General features: G+C 32.3%; 2 protein-coding genes across 2 annotated transcripts in view; one reads left to right on the forward strand and one right to left on the reverse strand.

Annotated features, from left to right (window-relative positions):
- The first annotated feature begins 1,498 nt into the window (after positions 1–1,498).
- LOC108734511 lies at positions 1,499–2,984 on the forward strand. The gene is made up of 4 exons (XM_018466099.1): positions 1,499–1,997; positions 2,242–2,389; positions 2,461–2,646; positions 2,749–2,984. The coding sequence occupies exons 1-4, from the start codon at positions 1,791–1,793 to the stop codon at positions 2,982–2,984; spliced, it is 777 nt and encodes a 258-aa protein (XP_018321601.1). The 5' UTR covers positions 1,499–1,790.
- A 4,492-nt stretch (positions 2,985–7,476) lies between these two features.
- The window catches only part of LOC108734517, a 34,520-nt gene continuing 21,170 nt past the window's right edge, over positions 7,477–20,826 (reverse strand). Inside the window, exons 4-6 of the mRNA XM_018466104.1 lie at positions 17,894–18,417; positions 8,321–8,486; positions 7,477–7,910 (exon numbers count right to left, since the gene is read on the reverse strand). Of these exons, the coding sequence (XP_018321606.1) occupies positions 8,342–8,486; positions 17,894–18,417 (669 nt within the window). The 3' untranslated portion in view covers positions 7,477–7,910; positions 8,321–8,341. The remainder of the gene's footprint in view (positions 7,911–8,320; positions 8,487–17,893; positions 18,418–20,826) is intronic.

Genomic DNA, 20,826 nt, shown 5'->3' on the forward strand with positions numbered 1-20,826 from the left:
CTAATTGGATTCCTATTATGCCCTTTTAGTTAGAATTTAGAGTAATTTTCGTGTTTTTATAACATTGAAACTCGGTTCGAGGAAGACTGCACCCATCAATCTACACTTTGCCACTGATCTTGATCCCTATTCCCCTTCCATAAGTATAACACAGGATAATACTTGAACAGACAAAAAATGACCAAATATGATTCCTTAACTCCCTCTTTTATCTGTGTTTTGTAAGAAATGAGAATCAGATTGTAAACTCAAATCACAAATCTCCTTAAATTTTTGTGATTAATTGGAATTTCTTATTTTTGTATCTGTCTTTTTGGAAACAAATTGTATCTAGTTAACAAAAAGCATAGATAAAAATAAATGTCCGAAAAGTAGTAGGTACTTATAGGTTTATATTAATTTTTTATTTGAAATTCTGCTTCATATGAGTAGCTATTATACTCTAAACATAAACTAAAAAAAATTATAACATAAGCNAGGAATAGAAGAAGAATTTTAAATACGGAGGTTAACAACGTCTTTTTCAGTTAAACTCGTCAATAAATTCTAGGTGCAATATCTCTAGAACAAATAATAATTTATTTTGTTCTTTTGCTTTTTCATTTACAAAATTACCAATTTCCTTAATTTAAATAAACACGATATACACCGTCAACACACTTTCCTTGTATTGTTCATTTATTAATGTTTTCAGTAGATCCCTTTTCTATTTTCACGTTTTGAACACGAAACAGATTATACTGTTGAGGTGCACAAATATAATCCTTACAAATAATAATTGTGTTACATAGACAATTTTATTCAGCTTTTGTAATAATTTTTGCTAGAAAAGCAAAATGTTCTTATTCCTCTATCTCGTAAGCCGAAAATGCTACTTAAGAGCCTCGCAGTTTTTAATTAACGAGAACAGTGACTTTTTGTTTCCTTTTTCATAGATAATAAATATTATGTAATGTGATGTTTATTTTTTAAATGTTTTAATAAACACTTTTATACTAAACTTAAAATCACGATTGAAAAATGTATTAAATAAAAATTAATCAAAAATATACCGATAGTATATTGTTGCTATCGTATAATTAAATTAATGAGACATTAAGATACCTTTGATAAAATATTAAATTATTACATAAAACAACTACTTCCAGTGTTCTTCTTTTCTACAATAGTTGTCTGATCTATAATTTGATGACAATATCTGGAAGTTTAATGATTTTTACACTGTGATATACAATACATGCGTATATTGTTCTAAATTGTCATCTAATGAAGTCACAGGGTAATTACTCAATGAAAGAATTTTTGAACCTTTAAGTGCCTTTTTGTCATCAAAGTAAACAATTATACAACTACTGTAATTATTTTACTACTATTTTCGTGCAGGTATAACCTACAATTTGACTAACTTTTACTTTTCTCTTTCAAGCAATTCCATCTCCATATTTGTTTCAAAACCCATCCAAATTCCTCTTCGTCTTGGCCGTATTTTCGCCTGCGGCATCCTGTCGTCTCACCTACTTCTTCCGATTGTATCCTCTCTACCCTGCCGTCCGACCTTTACCGCAAAGGATAACGACAGCCAGAGGATTTCGAAATCGTCCTCACACGCACATACTTACGTATACGTCGATGTTACCGGAATTCCTTGCGGAACATCGCCATAAGCAAACGCCTGTCTGCGTATTGCTTATTAAAAAGCAAAGCACAATTGGACTCCTAACCCGGTATCAGTTGAATATATAACCGCACCCACGTATCGGTGTTTGTCATTGTCAGTGTTCTTTTCGATCATGTTGTGGCGGTTGGCAGCAGTTCTTTCCGTGGTGGCGATTGCCCTTGGAGGCGCCCAAGAAGATGAATTGAGGAACGGTGATCAGCTCGTCTCATCTGTTTTAATGGACTGTACGGAAATGGACTGTGTTAAAACAAAGGTACTTACGTACCTTGATAATGTGCTGGGATTAAAAACTCCTGCCGAAACTGCCAGAGGATTCAAGGTACTTACATTTCTGTCAGGTCATAAAAAAATTTAAAGAGCATTTTTGAAATATTTCCCAGTGGAATATTAAATCTTAATCTTAAAATTGTAATAAAAAGAATGCATTTTTAAGAAATTCAAGACAGTTTATTATATTACCCTTACCAGAATACAGAACTTAAACATTTGGTAATTAAAAAATAGTCGAAGCATTCTTTTTATCCCTTACGTGGAATTACCTAAAAAAATTTCTTTTTTTTTAGAACATCGATGCTGCTATTTTCAAAAGAGCTGCACGTGTTTTGAAGACTCACGAATTTCGGGTGAAACTCCCAGAAATATTCTTTGGAGATAGTGAGGTAGTTTACAATCCTCGTACTGGATTAGATGTTGTTGACAGTGAAACAGAAGGTAGGATATTTCTCTTTTACAATTCGTGTAGCTAAAAGGGACTAAAATAATAATTTTATTTGTTGATTCAGCTAGAGGAGCTTTGAAGAAGAAACTCCTCCTCCCAGTCCTTTTACTACTAAAATTGAAATTGAAAGCTTTAATGCCCATCTTCTTGGCCCTAATTGGAATTAAAGCCATCAAAGCTCTAATTCTCAGCAAATTGGCAATTCTAATTGTCATTGGTTTCGTTGTTTATCAATTAGTTACCAAAGCAGGTAAAGAATCATACTTAATTAAATGCACTATCATTGAATTACATCTAAAATTTGCATTAATTTTTGAATTAATGTTTTCTGTACCCTGTGATTGTTTTATAGGTGTGACCATGCCCATGGCGATGAATGCTGCTCCTGCTGAACCACCAGCACCCATGTACGGGCCTCCATCAACCTCTCCACCAAACTCCTACGAGCCCAGTTGGGAGCCAAATAGTGGAGGACCTTATGCTAGAGTATGGAACAACAACCCCTCACCTGTGGAGAACAGTGCACAAAATTTGGCATACTCTGCATATTATCCTGGGGCGGTTACCACCACGACAAATAGACCTTAAATTTCGACCAATACCAAAGTACTGTTAATTGTAAAAATGTCGTTATTATTTATTTATAGTGGCAATAAATTATTTATTTAATTGATAAAAAAGTGAATTTCAATCTGTAATTATCTGGAAATACCCATAAAAATTTAACAACAAGTCTTCAAACCACAAAGTTTAATCATTTTTACAAACAATGGAGAGTTTATAATAAATAATTTTTAATATTCTGTGAAGCAGTGAAACGAGACGTGCTCTTTATTTTGTTATAAATTTAATTAAACTAACCAGTGGCGTAGCGTGCCTTGGAGGGGCCCTATATCAAATTAGTTGAAGGGTAAAGATTTCTCACAAAAGCAACAAAAATGCTTCCATTAAATTAAAATAACAATTCAAATTAAATATACACTTTTCTTGCCTTTTTTTCGATAAATTGATTTATTAAATCATCTACAGCTGAAGACGATTTCAGTTTTTCTAAAATTTCTGCCTCTATAGATAACTGTGACAAGTCTGATAGCCGTTCCCGCCCCATCGAAGTCCTTAGGTAATTTTTGATCAGTTTTAATTTTGAAAAACTTCTTTCAGCTGTTGCGGTTGTAACTGGAAGCGTCAAGAATGGAAAGCATGCTGTTATTACCTCTGGAAAACTGGATGCAAAGCTATTAAATTTTATCAGCAATAATTCCATGAATTCCTTAATGGAATGATTTTTTGAATTTCAGATTTTTAAGCATGTTTTTGAGAGCAATTAATTGTTCACAAAGATTAACTGAGATGCCTTTACTGTATTTAGCCGACAGTTTTCCGGAAGCGTTTTTTATCATTTCGTTTGAAGAAGTTTTGAGCATTTTTTTTATAACCTCCCCCCTCATCTGTTTACTTTTTTTTTTCATAACTTCGGTGGGATAATTCTTTTCCTTTCGCTCATTATTTTCACAAATCAAACTAATTAGCCAATAAATAGTCAGAAGAACAAGATTGTATTGTATTACAATTTACAATGTAATAACGTTTGAACCGGAATGAAATAAAACGCGTAAATATTACTTCCATGGTTTGTCATTGTACATCGGTTTCCCTCCGTGTAATAGCATTAAACTTAAACGGGGGAATCCCTCAATAACCGATGTAGCATGTTGCCAACTTTTGAGCACACGCTTAACCCGGGGAAAAAGAGATTGCTTTCTTGACTTTTGTCATTTCTGACGTGAAAACTCTATATAGGCACGTCTGACAGTTTTTTTATATGTTTGTTTTTCCCCGGAAGCACGAGATTAAGTGACATTGTGGATAACATTTTACTAATTTTCGCTTACACACATGCACACACCTCTGAAATTAACCTAACTTTTTTGATGTTTTACTTTCTTTCATTTTGTAACATTTTTAACCTACAATACATACAACCAACATTGGAGCTAGACCGTCAGAGATATCTAGCTAAATCGATTACTAGACGTAGGTACTATTTATTAATTTTTTATCAAGCCAACTATTATATATATATTATGAAGCATAAAGGGGCTTAGGGTTTATCAATTTTGATTAATGTTTGTTTTATGTTAAACGCACGTGTGGATTGTAACATAAGGTTGAATTAAGGGCGTTCGGGTATTAGGAATTCATAAGCATCGTACAGATTGTACAGTAGTAGCGAAGCAAAGCGCGCGTTTAGTGCAAACGAGTACGTTATTCGTACAACAGTGTGCGTGTTATAAGCGTAACACCGTTCCATAGACGGAGTTAAAGGTAAACGCATACGTAGTGCCCGTTCTCCTTGCGCTTATATTTTCCTGTTACCATGACAGACAGCTTTCTGGAAGAAAATCGTATATCAAAGGTTTAATAGGCACTTTGGGAACGTTGTTTAATTTAATCTCTCTTGACTTGTCTGCTATTCTAGCGGAAAATTGGCTTTTTATGCGCCAGAATAGACAGCTTTTTCTAATTTAAAGATACTTCTAATTTTTATGCTGCACATTTCTTCAGGTGTAAAATGGGAGGTGCTTTTTTTAATTATCGTCGTAAATTTTTATGATACTTACGATAAAAGAAAAGAGTTTTATCGAGTGATCGACTGATTAATTCATAACCGTAAACGTAAAAATATAAACGGTATAAAATACACTGAGACAATATATCTATCCAATTTTCAATTTTTATTTTTCAATAAAACAGTAGTTATAAATTAACAACTGTATTTTTCTAAAAGTTATACGCACTATATAATAAACTCATATTTACTTATATATGCATATTTCATACAGTTATTTGTATTTTTTTGGTCTAAGTATTGAAAACGTAAGTTGAATATTTTTTGATAGTTTAAATTGACTTTTAAGCAATTGTGTGAAATGTTAGTCAATATTGAATATGCCTACATAATATGATTTTGTAACAACAGATTGTTCTAAAGTTAAAATGAAAGTTGAAGTAAAATGAAGATTTATTTTTTAATAAATAATACAGGAGGACCTTATGCTAGAGTATGGAACAACAACCCCTCACCTGTGGAGAACAGTGCACAAAATTTGGCATACTCTGCATATTATCCTGGGGCGGTTACCACCACGACAAATAGACCTTAAATTTCGACCAATACCAAAGTACTGTTAATTGTAAAAATGTCGTTATTATTTATTTATAGTGGCAATAAATTATTTATTTAATTGATAAAAAAGTGAATTTCAATCTGTAATTATCTGGAAATACCCATAAAAATTTAACAACAAGTCTTCAAACCACAAAGTTTAATCATTTTTACAAACAATGGAGAGTTTATAATAAATAATTTTTAATATTCTGTGAAGCAGTGAAACGAGACGTGCTCTTTATTTTGTTATAAATTTAATTAAACTAACCAGTGGCGTAGCGTGCCTTGGAGGGGCCCTATTTCNTAACAACAGTTATTCAAGAGGCATGCGCAAATGTTTATCAAAGTGTTTATTAATTAAAAGTTATAAATTAAAATAAATAAAATGGCTTATTAAAAGAATTAGTACATAAACATTCATTTCAGCCCGAAAGACTAACTAAAATTATTATATTTATACAATTGTACGCTTATTATGGTTTAATTTTCAAGCATTTTTCATCTATAGTAGTTCGACCATAATTGTTATTGCAACAATACAGCCACACACAAAATGTTTACCTGTAGTAGGTGTTTGAATTATTTTTGTATGTTAGACTCAGATACAGAATTCCAGCGAATTACCAGATCATGACCTGCTCAGAACGAAATTAGATGCCGAATGTGATGGTTATTTCGGCATTGGTTCATATAAAAGGATTTTAAACAGATAACATAGTAGGATCTGCAAGATTCGATGCCGAAATACTTGTTATATTGAGCATCTACTTATTTTGCTATTTATTTCGGCATTCGTCTGAATTCGGCATATAAGCCTAGCATAGTTTAAATTTTACATGGTCAAATACAATTTTAAGATAAGGATTTAGACTGAATTAACGGTAAATCTGACTGGATTTTTATTGAAATTTTGTATACTAATCAAAACGCAAATTTTATCCAATTAATAATCATCACTAACTATATTTCATCTACAGTATATTATCTCGGTTGAAGATGATGTGGTTTCTCAATGGTGCGAGGCTCTGTTTAGTTTTGATTACATTCAGAAATCGGGCTTTTGCGGTAATATATATACAACTTATAACTAGTTTATATGGACTAAAACACAGCAAAAAAAGCGAATGTTTTGTTGTCAATTTTTTTCTCTCTGTTTTAAAACGAAATCCATTGTTGGTCACAGAAAATTTACTAAAGTGCCAAATCTGCCCTTATGATCACACTTCAGCAAGACAGATCAACATTAACCGAACAGTTTAGCAATATCGTACTTTATCTTATTATTGTTAACTAAAACGAAAAATGTGTAATTACTGTCCCATTGCTGTGTTACTTTCTTAACTTGTACTGTTGGACCAAAAATTATTGTTGGCACCCTTTAGTAAATATTCTAATTAATTATTGGAACAACGTTAAAATTCTTTACTGAACCTGCTTATTAGTGTCCAAACAAAGATTCATTCAAGAATTTCAGGTAATTATGGTCTATGGTATATTAGATCGATAATTCAGTCATGTTCGTTTTAGTTTAATGCAAAAAAGAACTTCGTTTCAACTTTATAACTAATATCTAAAAAAATATAAATGGTATACAATTATTGCAATATTGCATTAATTAATTAATATTTAAGGGGTTATCTACGAATTACGTAAAGCAAAATTAATCAGTTTTTGACCCCCTCACCCCTACTAATAGATTCTATTAACTGCCTTAACCTCAAACTCTCCTCTGGATTTCGTTATGTAATGCGTGCATTGTAGGTACAAGTTTTAGGTTTGAATTCAGGAAAAGATTTTTAATTTTTAATTTCAGGTTCTAATCTAAACTGTGCTGTGTCACGTAGCTACTCCCTCACCTACCCCCATGTCATAGAACCATACCTCCTGATTAAACCCCCTGCCCCCCAAGTTTGAATATTTATTATTTCAGAACGGCCCAAGATACTTAGTATCAGACGAATTTTGAAAAAAAAGGTATTGTTATTCCGCTTTAAACTATTGTCTGGATCTTGAACCTTAAGTCGCTTAAATATATATATTTATGTACATAGAACGTGTAAGTACAGGTACGCCTTAAGTTTTGGAAAAAGTATATAACATTTTAGCTTTCTGCTTCGATAAAAGCTTGAATGAAAAACTATATTAGTTTCAGTTTTGTAGGAATACTAGCTAATACAGTTTTTCGATTTTCTTAATAAATTAGAAAAACTATCGGCAAACCTAGAACTCCAAGATAGTATGACGTTAAAAACACGCAGTTGCAAAGAAATATCCTACTTATTGGATGTTGTATAAAGAAAGGTTTTATTTGCTTCGAGGTAATAGTGAGGTTGTTGGTCTCATATCTGTAACAAAAACAAAAATGCATACTTAATTTAAACTTTAAGAAATACAATTTTTTTCTATATTATAAGTTATGTAATTGTAAGTTTCGTGAACATTGTTTTTCCTTTTTTTTTATTTTAACACAATTATATTTTTTATATGTTATACCAAAACATGAATTATTATTTGTTTACATAACAACGAATTCTTTACTACCCTTTTCGTTCCAATAAACTTAATAATAAATAAATAAAATTATCCACAAATATAACAAGGTAGGTACTTAGGTAAAAGTTATTGTGTAGCTAAGCATCGACTTTGCTATTAATAAACATTACACATTTTGTGTAATCTGTTTTTTTTTTTTTGATAAAACAAACGATTGTCTGATTTTTTTATGAATAATTTATTATAATTTATAGGAACTTACCTTCTAAGTTTTGTATTTGTTCTAGCGATCAGTATTTATTGGACAAGATGAGTAGAGTTTGGAGCAGTTCCTTTGATCTTGTCCGTCTCTTGCAGCTTGCACATACCTGTGGAACTTCACCACAGCAGCATTAGCATACGTTGGCTTCTGTAAATCTTTGGCATCCCTGTAAAATGTGTATGGTAAGAAAGAGAGAAAACAATTGTGTCATTCTTGTATCACTGTTTTTATTATGAATATTTGATTTTTTTCAATTTTCTTTAAAATAGTGACTCATTGTTTCGTAGTATTTATATTCTTGCTTCAAATAATTTATTCGCTATTACCAAAATTCGTGGCAAATATCCTTAGATTGCGTTCACTGTTCTGCCTGTGAGACTTCGTGTTTATAATTATTACTTACAAACTCATTCTTAACCACCAGCCAGCCGGTATAGTAATTAATCGTTAGGTACTTTGTCAGACCTGTTTATAATTTATATGGCGTGTTTGTGCGCGATCAACATTATTAGAGACAGTACAACTGTAGGGATACATATAGAAGGACAAAAGATTAGTATGTTTAGATCTGCAGATGATATAGCAGTATTAGTATCTAACAAGGAGGAGCTAGAGATAATTTTTTAAATAAAATTTAAAATGACGAAACAATATTGTAAGAAAATAAGGAAAAGTAAAAAAATACTGATATACAAGGGAAGAAAAAGTAGGGAAAGAGCGAATATATGAAGATAGCAGACGAAATATTAGAAGAAGTAGCTGATTTAGTAGGGATATAAAGCAGCGGATAGCGCAGGATCGAGTCGTCTTCAATAAAAAGAAGTCACTTCTATACTTGGGAACAATACATTAAGAATCTCGAAAAAGTTTGTTTAAAGTTGTATGCTTGGAGTGCGGCGCTGTACGGATACGAAACCTGGACGGTGGGAGCGGCGGCAAAGAAAAGGTTAGAAGCGTTCGAAATGTGGTGTTACAGGTGAATGATAAGGATACCGTCGATAGAGAAGGTAATGAGAGGTATTAGAAAGAATAGAACAGAGGACTCTATGGAAGTCAATAAGAAATAGGCGAGATAGGTTGGTAGGACATCTTCTCAGGCACGAAGGTCTAGTCAGAAACATATTAGAGGTAGAAACGGGAGTTAGGAGAGGTAGAGGTAGACCTAGATTAGATTACTGTTCTCAAATAGTTAAGGATGTGGGACGTTCAAGTTTCGGGAAAATGTGAAGATTAGCTCAGGATAGGAATAAGTGGAGGTGCGTGTCGAACCAGTCTTAGGACTGACGACCTTATAATTATGATGATGACTTGTTCGATAAAATATTGTTCTAATGTAGAATAAGTAAAGTTAATTGTTAATTTTATCAGATCTACGTACATCGAGTTATTTAATGCTGGGATTGTTACTTTTTAAAATTAATGTTGAAGTAGATTAATAAAGTTAATCAAAACTAGTTAAAACAATGCAACTTTTTACAATGGTCGGGCCGTTATTTAAACAGGAAATAAAGAAACTCACCTACGATGCATGTACATCTCTTGTTAGGTGAGATACGGTCGAGTTAGAAACAATTAATTAAATTAGCAATAATGAAAGAAAACCCAATGCAATTTATTTAAAATTAAACAACTCTGTAGTGTTTTAAACGAGTAGTGTTAAAATTACCTCTTTCTTCTATAATTATTTTTATAGATATTAACAATTAGATGTGCACACAATTTTTATGAATTACGTATTTATAATATATGAAAATAAGTGAATAGTTATTAACAGATCTTTTGCTATTTTATTTTGGCACAATATTTGTCGTTTGCGATTTTAATAATATGTATAATTTTGCATTAAATCCTTCCTGTCATATCTAACAAATTCACGTAAGGAGAGGCCGAGATATATTATTAAAAGTTAAGAGGAATACAAAATATCCTTCCGTTTCATATTCAAAGATTTACAATTTCATCTTATTGACGCATTAAATCTATGCTGGTTATGCAATCAACAACACACGAGTTCACAAAGCTCTTCGTAAGCTCAGCATGGACTATCCTTCTGTTTATCACATACATCTACACGAAATTAAGTAAACGTGCAAGTTTAATTTGTGTGCCGCGTCGGTCAAATGCATGTACGTATGCAGATATAATATTTATTATCAACATTATAATGACAATGGAAATGTGATTGAAATATTTACTTATTTGAAATGCATGAAACGGCCGAGGTGACAATATATAAAAAGTGCGGTTATTGTAAATGTATGAATCAATCAGTTCAGCACGTGGAGCAAGCTGTGGAGTTGTAGCGTGGTGTTAATAATACGGTATGTTTTTACATTTTTTCTAAATTACATATGTATTGCTTAATAATAGCCAAATAAGATAAATTACAACTAGGTAGGTACTTAGATGTTTTTAAATGTTCATCTTTTTGATAGAAAATCGTTATTTTCATAAAGATAGTTAAATTATATTCCCATAAGGAGAAAATAGCCTTGTCAAATCTGTTTACCTATTCTCTTCGTCTTATTCTTTTATTTTTTATTGTTGCGGGTGTCAGAGGCGATTTATTCATCCATTAAATTCAATTTAAGAATTTCCAATGATTAAATATAATACTACTTTGGGGGGTATGGTAAATAATATTCTAAAGATTCTGATTTAATTAATAGGTATATCAAAGATAATTCTTTTTCTTCTCTTAAACGTAATCAGCTTTCACAGATTTTTTCTGTGATGAATTTAAAATAGAGAGAACATAAAAAACTTCTATAAAGAATAAAGTAGTAAACGCCATCTGTAGCACGATGCTACATTTTAGGATTACGTAAAATGTAGCATCATACTACAGATGGCGTTTACCGCGCCATTTGTAGTATTTTCCAAAACGCACTATTAAGACAGCANAAAAATGTCCAAATATTCTTGGAATAATAAATAAAAACTAAAAAGTAGTTTTTATTTTTATATATTTTCTAAAAATAGTATATTTTTTAGCATTATACAGACAAAATACTATATTTTAAAGCTTTCTACTTCCAATTGAATCGACATTGTAGCATATATATTTGATCTCATCAGCACTCTATAGACTGTCTCGATAAATCACCAACTAAAACGAGGGTAGGCACTCCATATATGTATGACATACCTTTGTAAGCATACAAGCGTGGTGGTCGGTGATCTATCGAGACAGTCTATGGTGTGCTGATGAGATCAAATAAAATGGAAATCACAATCCAACTGTTGCAGTTTTTATAAATTACTGACCAAGAACGTTCTATAAAAAATATCCGTCTACATCACGTTTGTCGATCAAGGTGATTAAATCACCCGTGTGTGCACAGAAATATTTACAATTAGATACAACCGTTATTCAATTGATAATTTGTTTACGGCAAGGCCTACTTAGCTGTAATTGTAGGTGACTGATTTTTAATTTAACGACTTACTTGGAACACATTTTATGGCAGGGTATATTAATAATGTTCAGCGTACCATGTCACCAAATTAATAAGAAAAATGCTCATTAGTACACATTAAGAGAAAAACGTTACTGACCGCGCACACTTTTCACGGAAATATATTTCAGGTTGATGACATCAATTCAACGATAAAGTTAAATCATTTGATTTGGGACGTTAATTTTTGTCATTTATATTGGTTGTCGTAATTACAAACACATAACAACGTAACAGTAGATAAAATCTTTAAGTAAGTAGTGGAACCTCTTACGTAAATGTACCTACTCTACTTTTTGAAACATTATACATTTTACTAATTTAAAAAACTAAGTAGTGCTCTATATAAAAAATTAATAGTTACTGTTGACATTAGGGAAAATAAATGTGCTAACTGTTTTCTTCGAAAATAATTACGTCTTGCATTTGGAGTAAAGCGTATTACATAATACTAAAAAGTTCATAAACGGATTTACTTATTTTTAGATGTTTTAAGGTCCTTACAGTTGCCAGTGTAATTTTAATGAAAATAATAATCAAAATTGGAGGGAGGGGGTGGTCTCATAAAACGTTGTGGTGCGTTACAGGAGGGAAGTGTGTGTTTAAACAACTCGTTACGTATTGATATTTTAGTGATTCAAAAAATGCGTTACGTTAATATTTAAAACGGCCCCTAATTGTATCCTAAAGGTTGATGTATTATAGCACACTTCAGTAACTAAAAACCAGCTAGATGTAATTAAATAAATATGACCAGTATTTCTAATTTTTCTTAATCGGTTACAAACTACGTCAAATTTCACTTGTTACACATAGGAATTTCCTTAAGGATTTGGCACTACTCATAAGAATTAAATAGAGCAAAACTGCAAAAGGAGCCAACTCAATTATTTCTTAAGCGATTTAGTTATAGCTTCACCAAACTTTTAATATTTAATAAAGAAATGTTTATTTTATATACATTAGTGATTAAAAACGAATTTAAGCAAATGTGAGGTGCAATTCCGTGAGGTTTAATAAATACTTGAAAGGACATTTTGCCCATTTTATTAACAAATGAAAAAGTTTATGCCAAACACCCATGCTAAATGTTTTTTTTTTCGAGGCAGATCTTCAAACGTACAACCTTTTGATGAACTTGTTAGCTAAAGACAGTAAAAGATAGATAAAAATGAATGAACAATTAGGTATATTAATATCTAGAAAAAATTTTGAAACATAACATATACAAAAAATAAAAGACAAAAAAGGTAAAAATTGAATCTGTTCGTATCGTAAATAAAATATGTATAATTTTAAAGATCATTTAGTCTATAAACATTGAATTTCATAATAATAACACTGCATTATTGTAAAACAAATTAAATTAGATGCATTCCGAAATTCACTTTTTAAAACTTATTAAAGAAAATCAAATAAAAATAAACGCTAAATTCCAAAATTTCACTTAGAATATTTAAGAAAGCTAAAACAAAGTTGAAGACTAATGATAACACCTTTGGTGTCGATACGTGTTTTGGATTTTTATTTAATCTCATTATTTAACAAGATTTACTTGATCAAATTTGATAAAACTTATTTCTGATCATACTGATATTAATAAGCATTATTGGCCTCATACCTAAGTGGACAATTGTTTTGGTTAGCAAGATTTCGTGCAAGAATAATGACGTATCTTTGAAACGTTTTGATATATTGAAAATTTTGATCTCCATTTTTGAAGTAAATCAACTATAACTTCTCTATACTGGAAAAAAGGACGAATAACAGAACGCTAGTAGATATTTTTTTTAGTTTGCATAACGACGATAGGTATATGCGATCATTTGAGAATCTGAATGTTTCGTATGTATTTGGAAAAAAGCTGGTAAATGCTTAACAACTATTTTTCTATTTAAAAATACTTATACCAAAGTAAAAAGATCCAGCTTTGCAAGACGTGATGAACCACATATTATACGCTTTTGTTGAGCACCTTTCACCTTTTTAGAGTAATAAATATGTCTTTTTCCGTATTTTTTGACAACCGTAAAGCTTTTTCAATTTTTCAATTAAACAGATGCAACTAAAATAGCAGCTAATAAAATACACGCTTTCTACAATTAGGTTACTGATGATATATAAATGAGAAATGTATAAATAGAGATGGTTTACCTATGTACTTTCATTTTTATGCATACACATTAGAAGTTACAGTTCTATTTATATATTTAATAATAATTTTTTTAAGCAATGTTTTTAATTGCACGTGACAGTGGACAGATGTCATTGATAGTTAGGTACTGCGCGCGTAACTTCTGTAACTGTTTCCGATACCTTCTACGCGCCTTCTTTGTTATTACTAAAAGTACATACAATGTGAAGAGATTCCTTATAATTATCTTTCATTATAAAATAACTGAATCGATCGTCCTGAGGTTATTAAAAGGATATGGTACTGAGTGTGGCTAAACTCACGCCGAAGAAATCATTGGATTAAGAAGGGTTACACCATAAAAGAACCCTGACTCACATGTGTGAAGTGCCATTCAACTTTTGCGTATCTTATCGTACGTTATGAGAGGATTCACTGACTGTCTTATGTAAGGTACTATGGCTCATAGACTTAGGTTAATTACTTATAAGAGAGAACTCCCTGATCAGCTTGTGTGAAGTGTTGTGAGTTTAGATTATGTTGCGTGGAAATGGTTTCCTCGATTGGCGTAACATGTGAAGTGCTAGGCACAACTGGTTTCGGTTAGGATCTGACAAAAGAAGGTTTCCTGATTGGTATATGTGTAAGGGTTTAGAAAAAGTTATGTTGGGAAAGGTTTCTGTGATTGGCATATGTAAAATGCTATATACTAGGCATAAGTACACCATAAAAGAACCCTGACCCATTCATTTAAATTTGGACGGGTTCATCTAATATATAGATTTTATATCAATATTAATTCGTAATAAGTATTGTATTTCTATTGTGCTAAAAAAAATGTTCAATTCAACCCATAATTTGGGTCACTTAAAAATGTGAATCCGAAGACAGGTGGGTGTGATTAACTTAATTAAATGATTAACAGTTATTTTTTAAATAATATTGAGTAAAACTATATTTTTCTGGGATGATTGTTTTGCTATTAGTCATTTAAATGGACGACAGGTCTAATTAATATCTTCTCAAAATTACTGGCTTTAATCAAGCGCACCGGGAATGTATGTAGCTAGCAAATTATTGAATAAAATAGCGCGTTTCAAGACCTTAATCATATGAGGATGTTGTCGAAATTAAGTTTAAGCACGTGTGTGCATAATGGTAGTAAGTTTTACGATAAAACTGGCTACTGAGGACCCGGAAATATTGCATGCACTTTCTCCTCATTCTTGGAGTCATAAAGGCGGTCACTTGCTTCACTTCTCTTCAATAGGTGTAGGTATATGTACATGCTATATTATGATGATTTACTAAAAGAAAAAAGAGAAATAGCGTCCGCATACCTCATCTCTCTGTTTTCGTTTTCGTGTAGAGTAAAATTCTATGAAACTATCAAAAAAATTAGTGTTTCCGGAAAGAATGAAATAACGCGTAGAAAATTCTTTAATACTTGCACATGCCTCTTGCGCTTACATATATGTATATTATTGTAATTAGAAAGAGTTTGTGCTAGATTTCAACGAACTGTCAATTTTTCGCTAAAAGTTACTTTACATGTATGAGTATCAATAATAATAATATCAAGAAAAAAAATGTAGGTGAGAATCTTAGACTTCAGTTCCGGATCGGTGAAAACTTCTCAGTACCAAACATAAAAATAATGTGAATGTGAAAATTTATTTAATTTTTATCCACTATAAATTACCTCAAATTAATGTGGAAAAATTGTTGTTGCTCTCACGCCCTCACCGGTAATCGAACCCGGAACATTTGGCTTTACGGGTTCGATAACCGGAAGGGTTGAATTGAATCCGTTAAAACGAGCCTATAATGTTTATAAACACTAAAAATCGACAAGGTGAAAAAATCACACTAGTACGTTATCGTTAATTATAACTTGATATACCAATAAGCGATAAAACTTGTAAAAATTCGGCCACACTAATGTATTCTTGTTCACGAGAATAAGTAAACATGTACTGTATCCAAATAACAAATAATTTAGTATAGCAATCAATAAATAACACAAAGTAGGGTGAACGAACCTATCTCAATACAATCTTAATTACTTACTTTCATTAGGTAAGCTTTTTGTTATACTTATGATTGCTGATGTGCTTTTTTCTCTGGTAGAATATACAAACGACATTATTCGGTACCCGACCGGATCCAAACAGGATGCTCGACCCATCTCTACTATAAAGCTTTAGTTCAATTAGTTAATAGTTTTAACAACATATTTCTGTTAAGTCTGTAAATTACCCCTACGAGGTATTAACTTCTGGGGTGATCTTTATCATTTTTATATGTTTGTCCGCAAAAACAAAAAAATATGTAATTCATCATTTTTGAGTAGATTAATAAACTCTTTAATTTTAAACCACAGACAGTATGCCGCTACATAGTGATACCAGCTTTTAACAGTAGTATTTTAAATATGTGATGAGACTTTACAAAGATATTTACATGACAAACTGAATCAATGACGCACCTTATCTACCAGGCGGTCAAGCTCCTCGATAGCCCGAGTCATTTTTCAAAATTTGAAAATTTTCGCAAGCCGCAATAAAATACGTATTTAAAGATAATAAAAAATTTTTTTTACAGAAATTATATTTATTGAATAAATAAGAATACCTATAAAATATGTGTATTGAATTTGAATATTAAAAATTAAACACATTTATTTTACTTCTCTTGATAATTCTTTAAAATTTGGTGAATAATTGGTGACAGCACTTCTCAGTAATTCTTTGCTTGCTGATTAGTTAGTACTGATCGGTGTTTGGATTTCATGAATTTTAAAGTGGAATAAAATGATTCATATAAGTTCGTTGTTCCGAATATTGAAATAATTCGACAAGAAGCCTTTTTCAATCCAGGATACTTTGATTGTGGTACAAATTTCCAAAATTCAATAATTGTTGTCGACTAGTATTTTAATTGTAGAGTTTGATCTTCTTGTATCTCTTTTAATTCTAATCCTTCAGATGCTTTTTGGGTCATAATTTTATTGAAAATGGAAAACTTTGAATTATTCATATTTGTCAGTAATTTAAAAGACATTTTGAAACATATACGGAATGATAATAATTTTTTAAAATATCATTATAAGATCGTCAGTCCTGAGATTCGTTAGACACGCACCTCCACTCTTTCCTATCCTGAGTTAATCTTCGCACTAGAACAACCCACATCCTTAACTATTTGCGAGCAGTAATCTAATGTAGGTCTACCTCGAACCCTCCCCACCGATCCTGTATGTATTATTCTAAGGTCTCCACTCTAGAAGTCTACAGATTCGGGCCAACGCTTCTAAATTTTCCATTTTCTCTACTTGCCTCATTGTCCTAACATTCTACGCTCCGACTTGTGAAATATTGCTCTTATTGATGACATCCCTCGAGGTAGTCCCCGCCCGGACATATGTATGGGGGACTAGTTTACGTCCGGAGTGCTTTACCCCAGAGGATGCCATCATTTAGGTTTGTTTTACTTGGGCTATGATAATGTGGTGGTTTCTCGTTGCTTTTCACATCGCAGTATTGTGCCTCAGAGTGCCATACCGATCCTCGTAATCTCTGCCACCCTGAGTACTGAAAGAGCTGCTCCCCTCTTTCAGGGACTTGTTAGTCTGGTTTCTCGTTAAGAAACCCTCCCCCCCCATCGCAAGCCGATCTACCCACTCTAGTTTGTACAACAGTTTCGTCAAGATTCAAGTCCCGTTGGAAAAAATATAATTCCACAAAAATGAAAAGGAAACCCGGGTACATTTATCGAGAGTAAAAAATAATCCTACAAAGAGCCGCATGTAGCTCGCGAACCGCAGGTTAACCTCCCCATCTTATATACTTACGTCATAGGAGTGTACAGCATAGGCAGTCTCGATAAATTATCGACCAAACGGAAGTTGTTCGGTAAAAAGAAAATGACATAATATAAGGCTAATTGTCTATAAATAATAACTGAAAAGCAAAAAATTACCTGCTTAATTCGACTGAGACCAAGTTACTATAGGGACTCCACTTCACAGGGTTCTTGTACATGCTGCAAATTAACCTTTCCCTACACTGATCCTCAACAAATCCAAGTCCCGTTAGGATTTTCTCAATTTTCTCCAAAATGGGACTATAGAAAGGGTCGTAAGTGATTGCAGCAGCTTTCTGAATTGGATCTTCAGTAGAAAATCGCACCGGTTGTGGCACGGGCGTTACAATTGTTTGTCTTTGCACCGTTTGAATTACACTAGCTTGGAATGGTGGTTGAAGTGACGGAGAGAGTGATATCTTATTCGAATCAACTTGAATCGCATTCATAACACTTGCGTTTGAAGCCAACACAATCGACGGTTTCGGAGGCACGAGAGTGTTAACGACACCACCGTTCGCGAGATTAGTTGCATGGGCTTTTAGTTTTTCTTGCCTGAGAAGATGCAGCTTGATTTCGTCTTGCAATCGTTTGTTTTCCATCTGCACACGAAGACGCTCTTGCTGAAGTCGGGCTTTAAGCTAAAATAAAACGATATTATCAACAAAAACTGTTTGACAATAGTGCTAGAGAAAAAATACTTTAGAAGTAGATTGGTTGTTCGGCACTCGTTGGAATATTATAACTAATTAGCTGAACAAAAGCATGATATGTTTTATAAACTTGTTAAAAGATCCCAGCAATACAAACATGAAATCAAATTGGTGTTGAACGAAAAAGAGCACTATTTAGAATCGAAATTGTGTACATTTGTGTGCATATGTCTACATATTCTTATTGGATTTTGTAATATTATACTCATGGTACTTTAGAGCCATTTTTTTAAAGTGAAACATCTTTATCGACGGTAGAAAGGAAATTTACTAGAGTATAAAGCCGAAAAGTGTATGGTCACACGTCAGGCGTCACGTGTGACTTCCGGTGAATAAGCCCAAAGGAGTCATTTTAACAGGCTTCAGAAGCTAACCCGTTAGTAACAACCGATAATCAGAAAATTGCCATATCAGTAAATTGGCAGCAGATCGCGCCTACTCGGCACTGTATATGTATTGCATAGCTATTAGTTAGTCACATTTAAGTCCCGAAGGATTATAAACGGAACGTGGTATTAATCATACCTAAAAAGAGAGGCGAGATTAGGTGCGAGACATTTAGAACAATTAGCTTAACATTCCATGCGTCAAAAATCTTAACTAGAATTGTACAGAGAAGGATGAAAAAAAAAAGGCGGAAGAACTATTAGGAGAAGATATGGATTTCAAAGAAATAGAGGAACGCGGGAGGCCATTCTAGCTTTACGGGTAACTGTAGAGAAAACGATAGAAAAAGGAAAGAGTGCGTACATAGGATTTGTAGATTTAGAAAAAGCTTTTGACAAAGTTAAATGGGACAAGATGTTAAATATACTTAAAACTGTAGGGATGAGTTAGAGAAAAAGAAGAGTGATACTTAGTTTGTATAAAGACCAAGAGGTAGTTACAGAGCAGCAACGTAGAGAAGTAAATATTAGGAAGGGAATCAGACAAGAATGCACATTGTTACCGCTACTCAATATCATTTAAGGCAGTACAACTGTAGGGACAGATATAGAGGGATAAAAGATTAGTATGCTTAGATTTGCAGATGATATAGCAGTATCAGATTCCAGAAAGGAGGAAAAAGAAGAGAAAGAGCGAATATAAAGATAGGAGATGAAACATTAGAAGAAGTGACTAATTTTAGGTATCTAGGAAGTCAGATAAGTCAAGACGGAAGGAGTAGTAGGGATATAAAGCAAAGGATAGCGCAGGGTCGAGTCGCCTTCAAAAAAAATAAGACGCTTCTATGCTCGTGAATGGTTAATTTATAAATTCGAAAAAGATTGTTAAATGTGTATGTTTGAAGCGCGCAGTTGTACGGATGCGAAACATGGACGGTATGCGAAAGATGAGGATACCGGGGATAGAGACGATTAGAAATGAAGAGGTATTAGAAAGAATAGGAAAACAGAGGATTGTAGTCAATAAGAAATAGGCGAGATAGGTCGGTAGGACGGCTTCTCAGGCATATAGGTCTAGTCAAAGACATATTAGAGGCAGAAACAGGAGGTAAGAGGAGTAGGGGTAGACCTAGATTAGATTACTATCCGCAAATAGTTAGGAATGTGGGATGTTCTAGTTTTAGGGAAATGTGAAGATGAACTGAGGATAATAAAACTAAACCAATATTCAGCATTCGTTCGCTCGAAACAAAATATTTTTCTGAAGAAGTTTCACTTCTTACGCGTGTACAGTAATATATGCACATCAATTTTTTTTTAATTAGATATTTAAATAAATGTGTAGAATTATTCAATCGAGGTCGAAATTTCGTTAGAAGCGTTGGTGTATGAGAGGAATAGTAAAAATTATTTTGTGGTAATTTTATGTTTGGTTAGAGAGAAGTGCAAGTACATCATAAAACGATTTGTTTCTAGGAAAAAACACCTTAGAAAACAAAAACTAATTCTTTTAATTGTTATAAGTTCAACTTGCATTTTAGCACACCTAATTTATATTCTAAAATTTGTGTACCTTTGTCAGGCATTATACATTTTTCAAATTATTTCAATGAAACGTATTATTATTATATAATGAAATAAGTAGTGTAATGTACCTACCCATAACAATTATAACACTCTGTATGCATAACTTTAATAATTTATCAAATTGTTGTTAAATATTGGTGAGGAAATGAGTAGACAATTATTTACTGTATTTCATAGTTATCATTATTAATATTAGATAAAACTGCAATTAACATAATAGATAATGTCCAGACTTTCTAAATGTTTGAAGATGATAATCACGATTCTCTTGAGAAACACAAATAATGGTAATAATTTCTATTATGAATTGTTAACATAAGAAAGTGAACTTTGCCAAAATACGTCACAAATCTAACTAATAAAT

The sequence above is a fragment of the Agrilus planipennis genome, unplaced genomic scaffold (assembly GCF_000699045.2).
Source record: "Agrilus planipennis isolate EAB-ADULT unplaced genomic scaffold, Apla_2.0 scaffold62, whole genome shotgun sequence".
NCBI lineage: Eukaryota > Metazoa > Arthropoda > Insecta > Coleoptera > Buprestidae > Agrilus > Agrilus planipennis.

Bases quoted from the DNA above. Each gene is read 5' to 3' on its own strand.
- LOC108734511 (XM_018466099.1), top strand. From the start codon at position 1,791: ATGTTGTGGCGGTTGGCAGCAGTTCTTTCCGTGGTGGCGATTGCCCTT. The intron at 1,998-2,241 runs GTACTTACATTT...CTTTTTTTTTAG, and splicing joins AAACTGCCAGAGGATTCAAG to AACATCGATGCTGCTATTTT. The intron at 2,390-2,460 runs GTAGGATATTTC...TTGTTGATTCAG, and splicing joins TGTTGACAGTGAAACAGAAG to CTAGAGGAGCTTTGAAGAAG.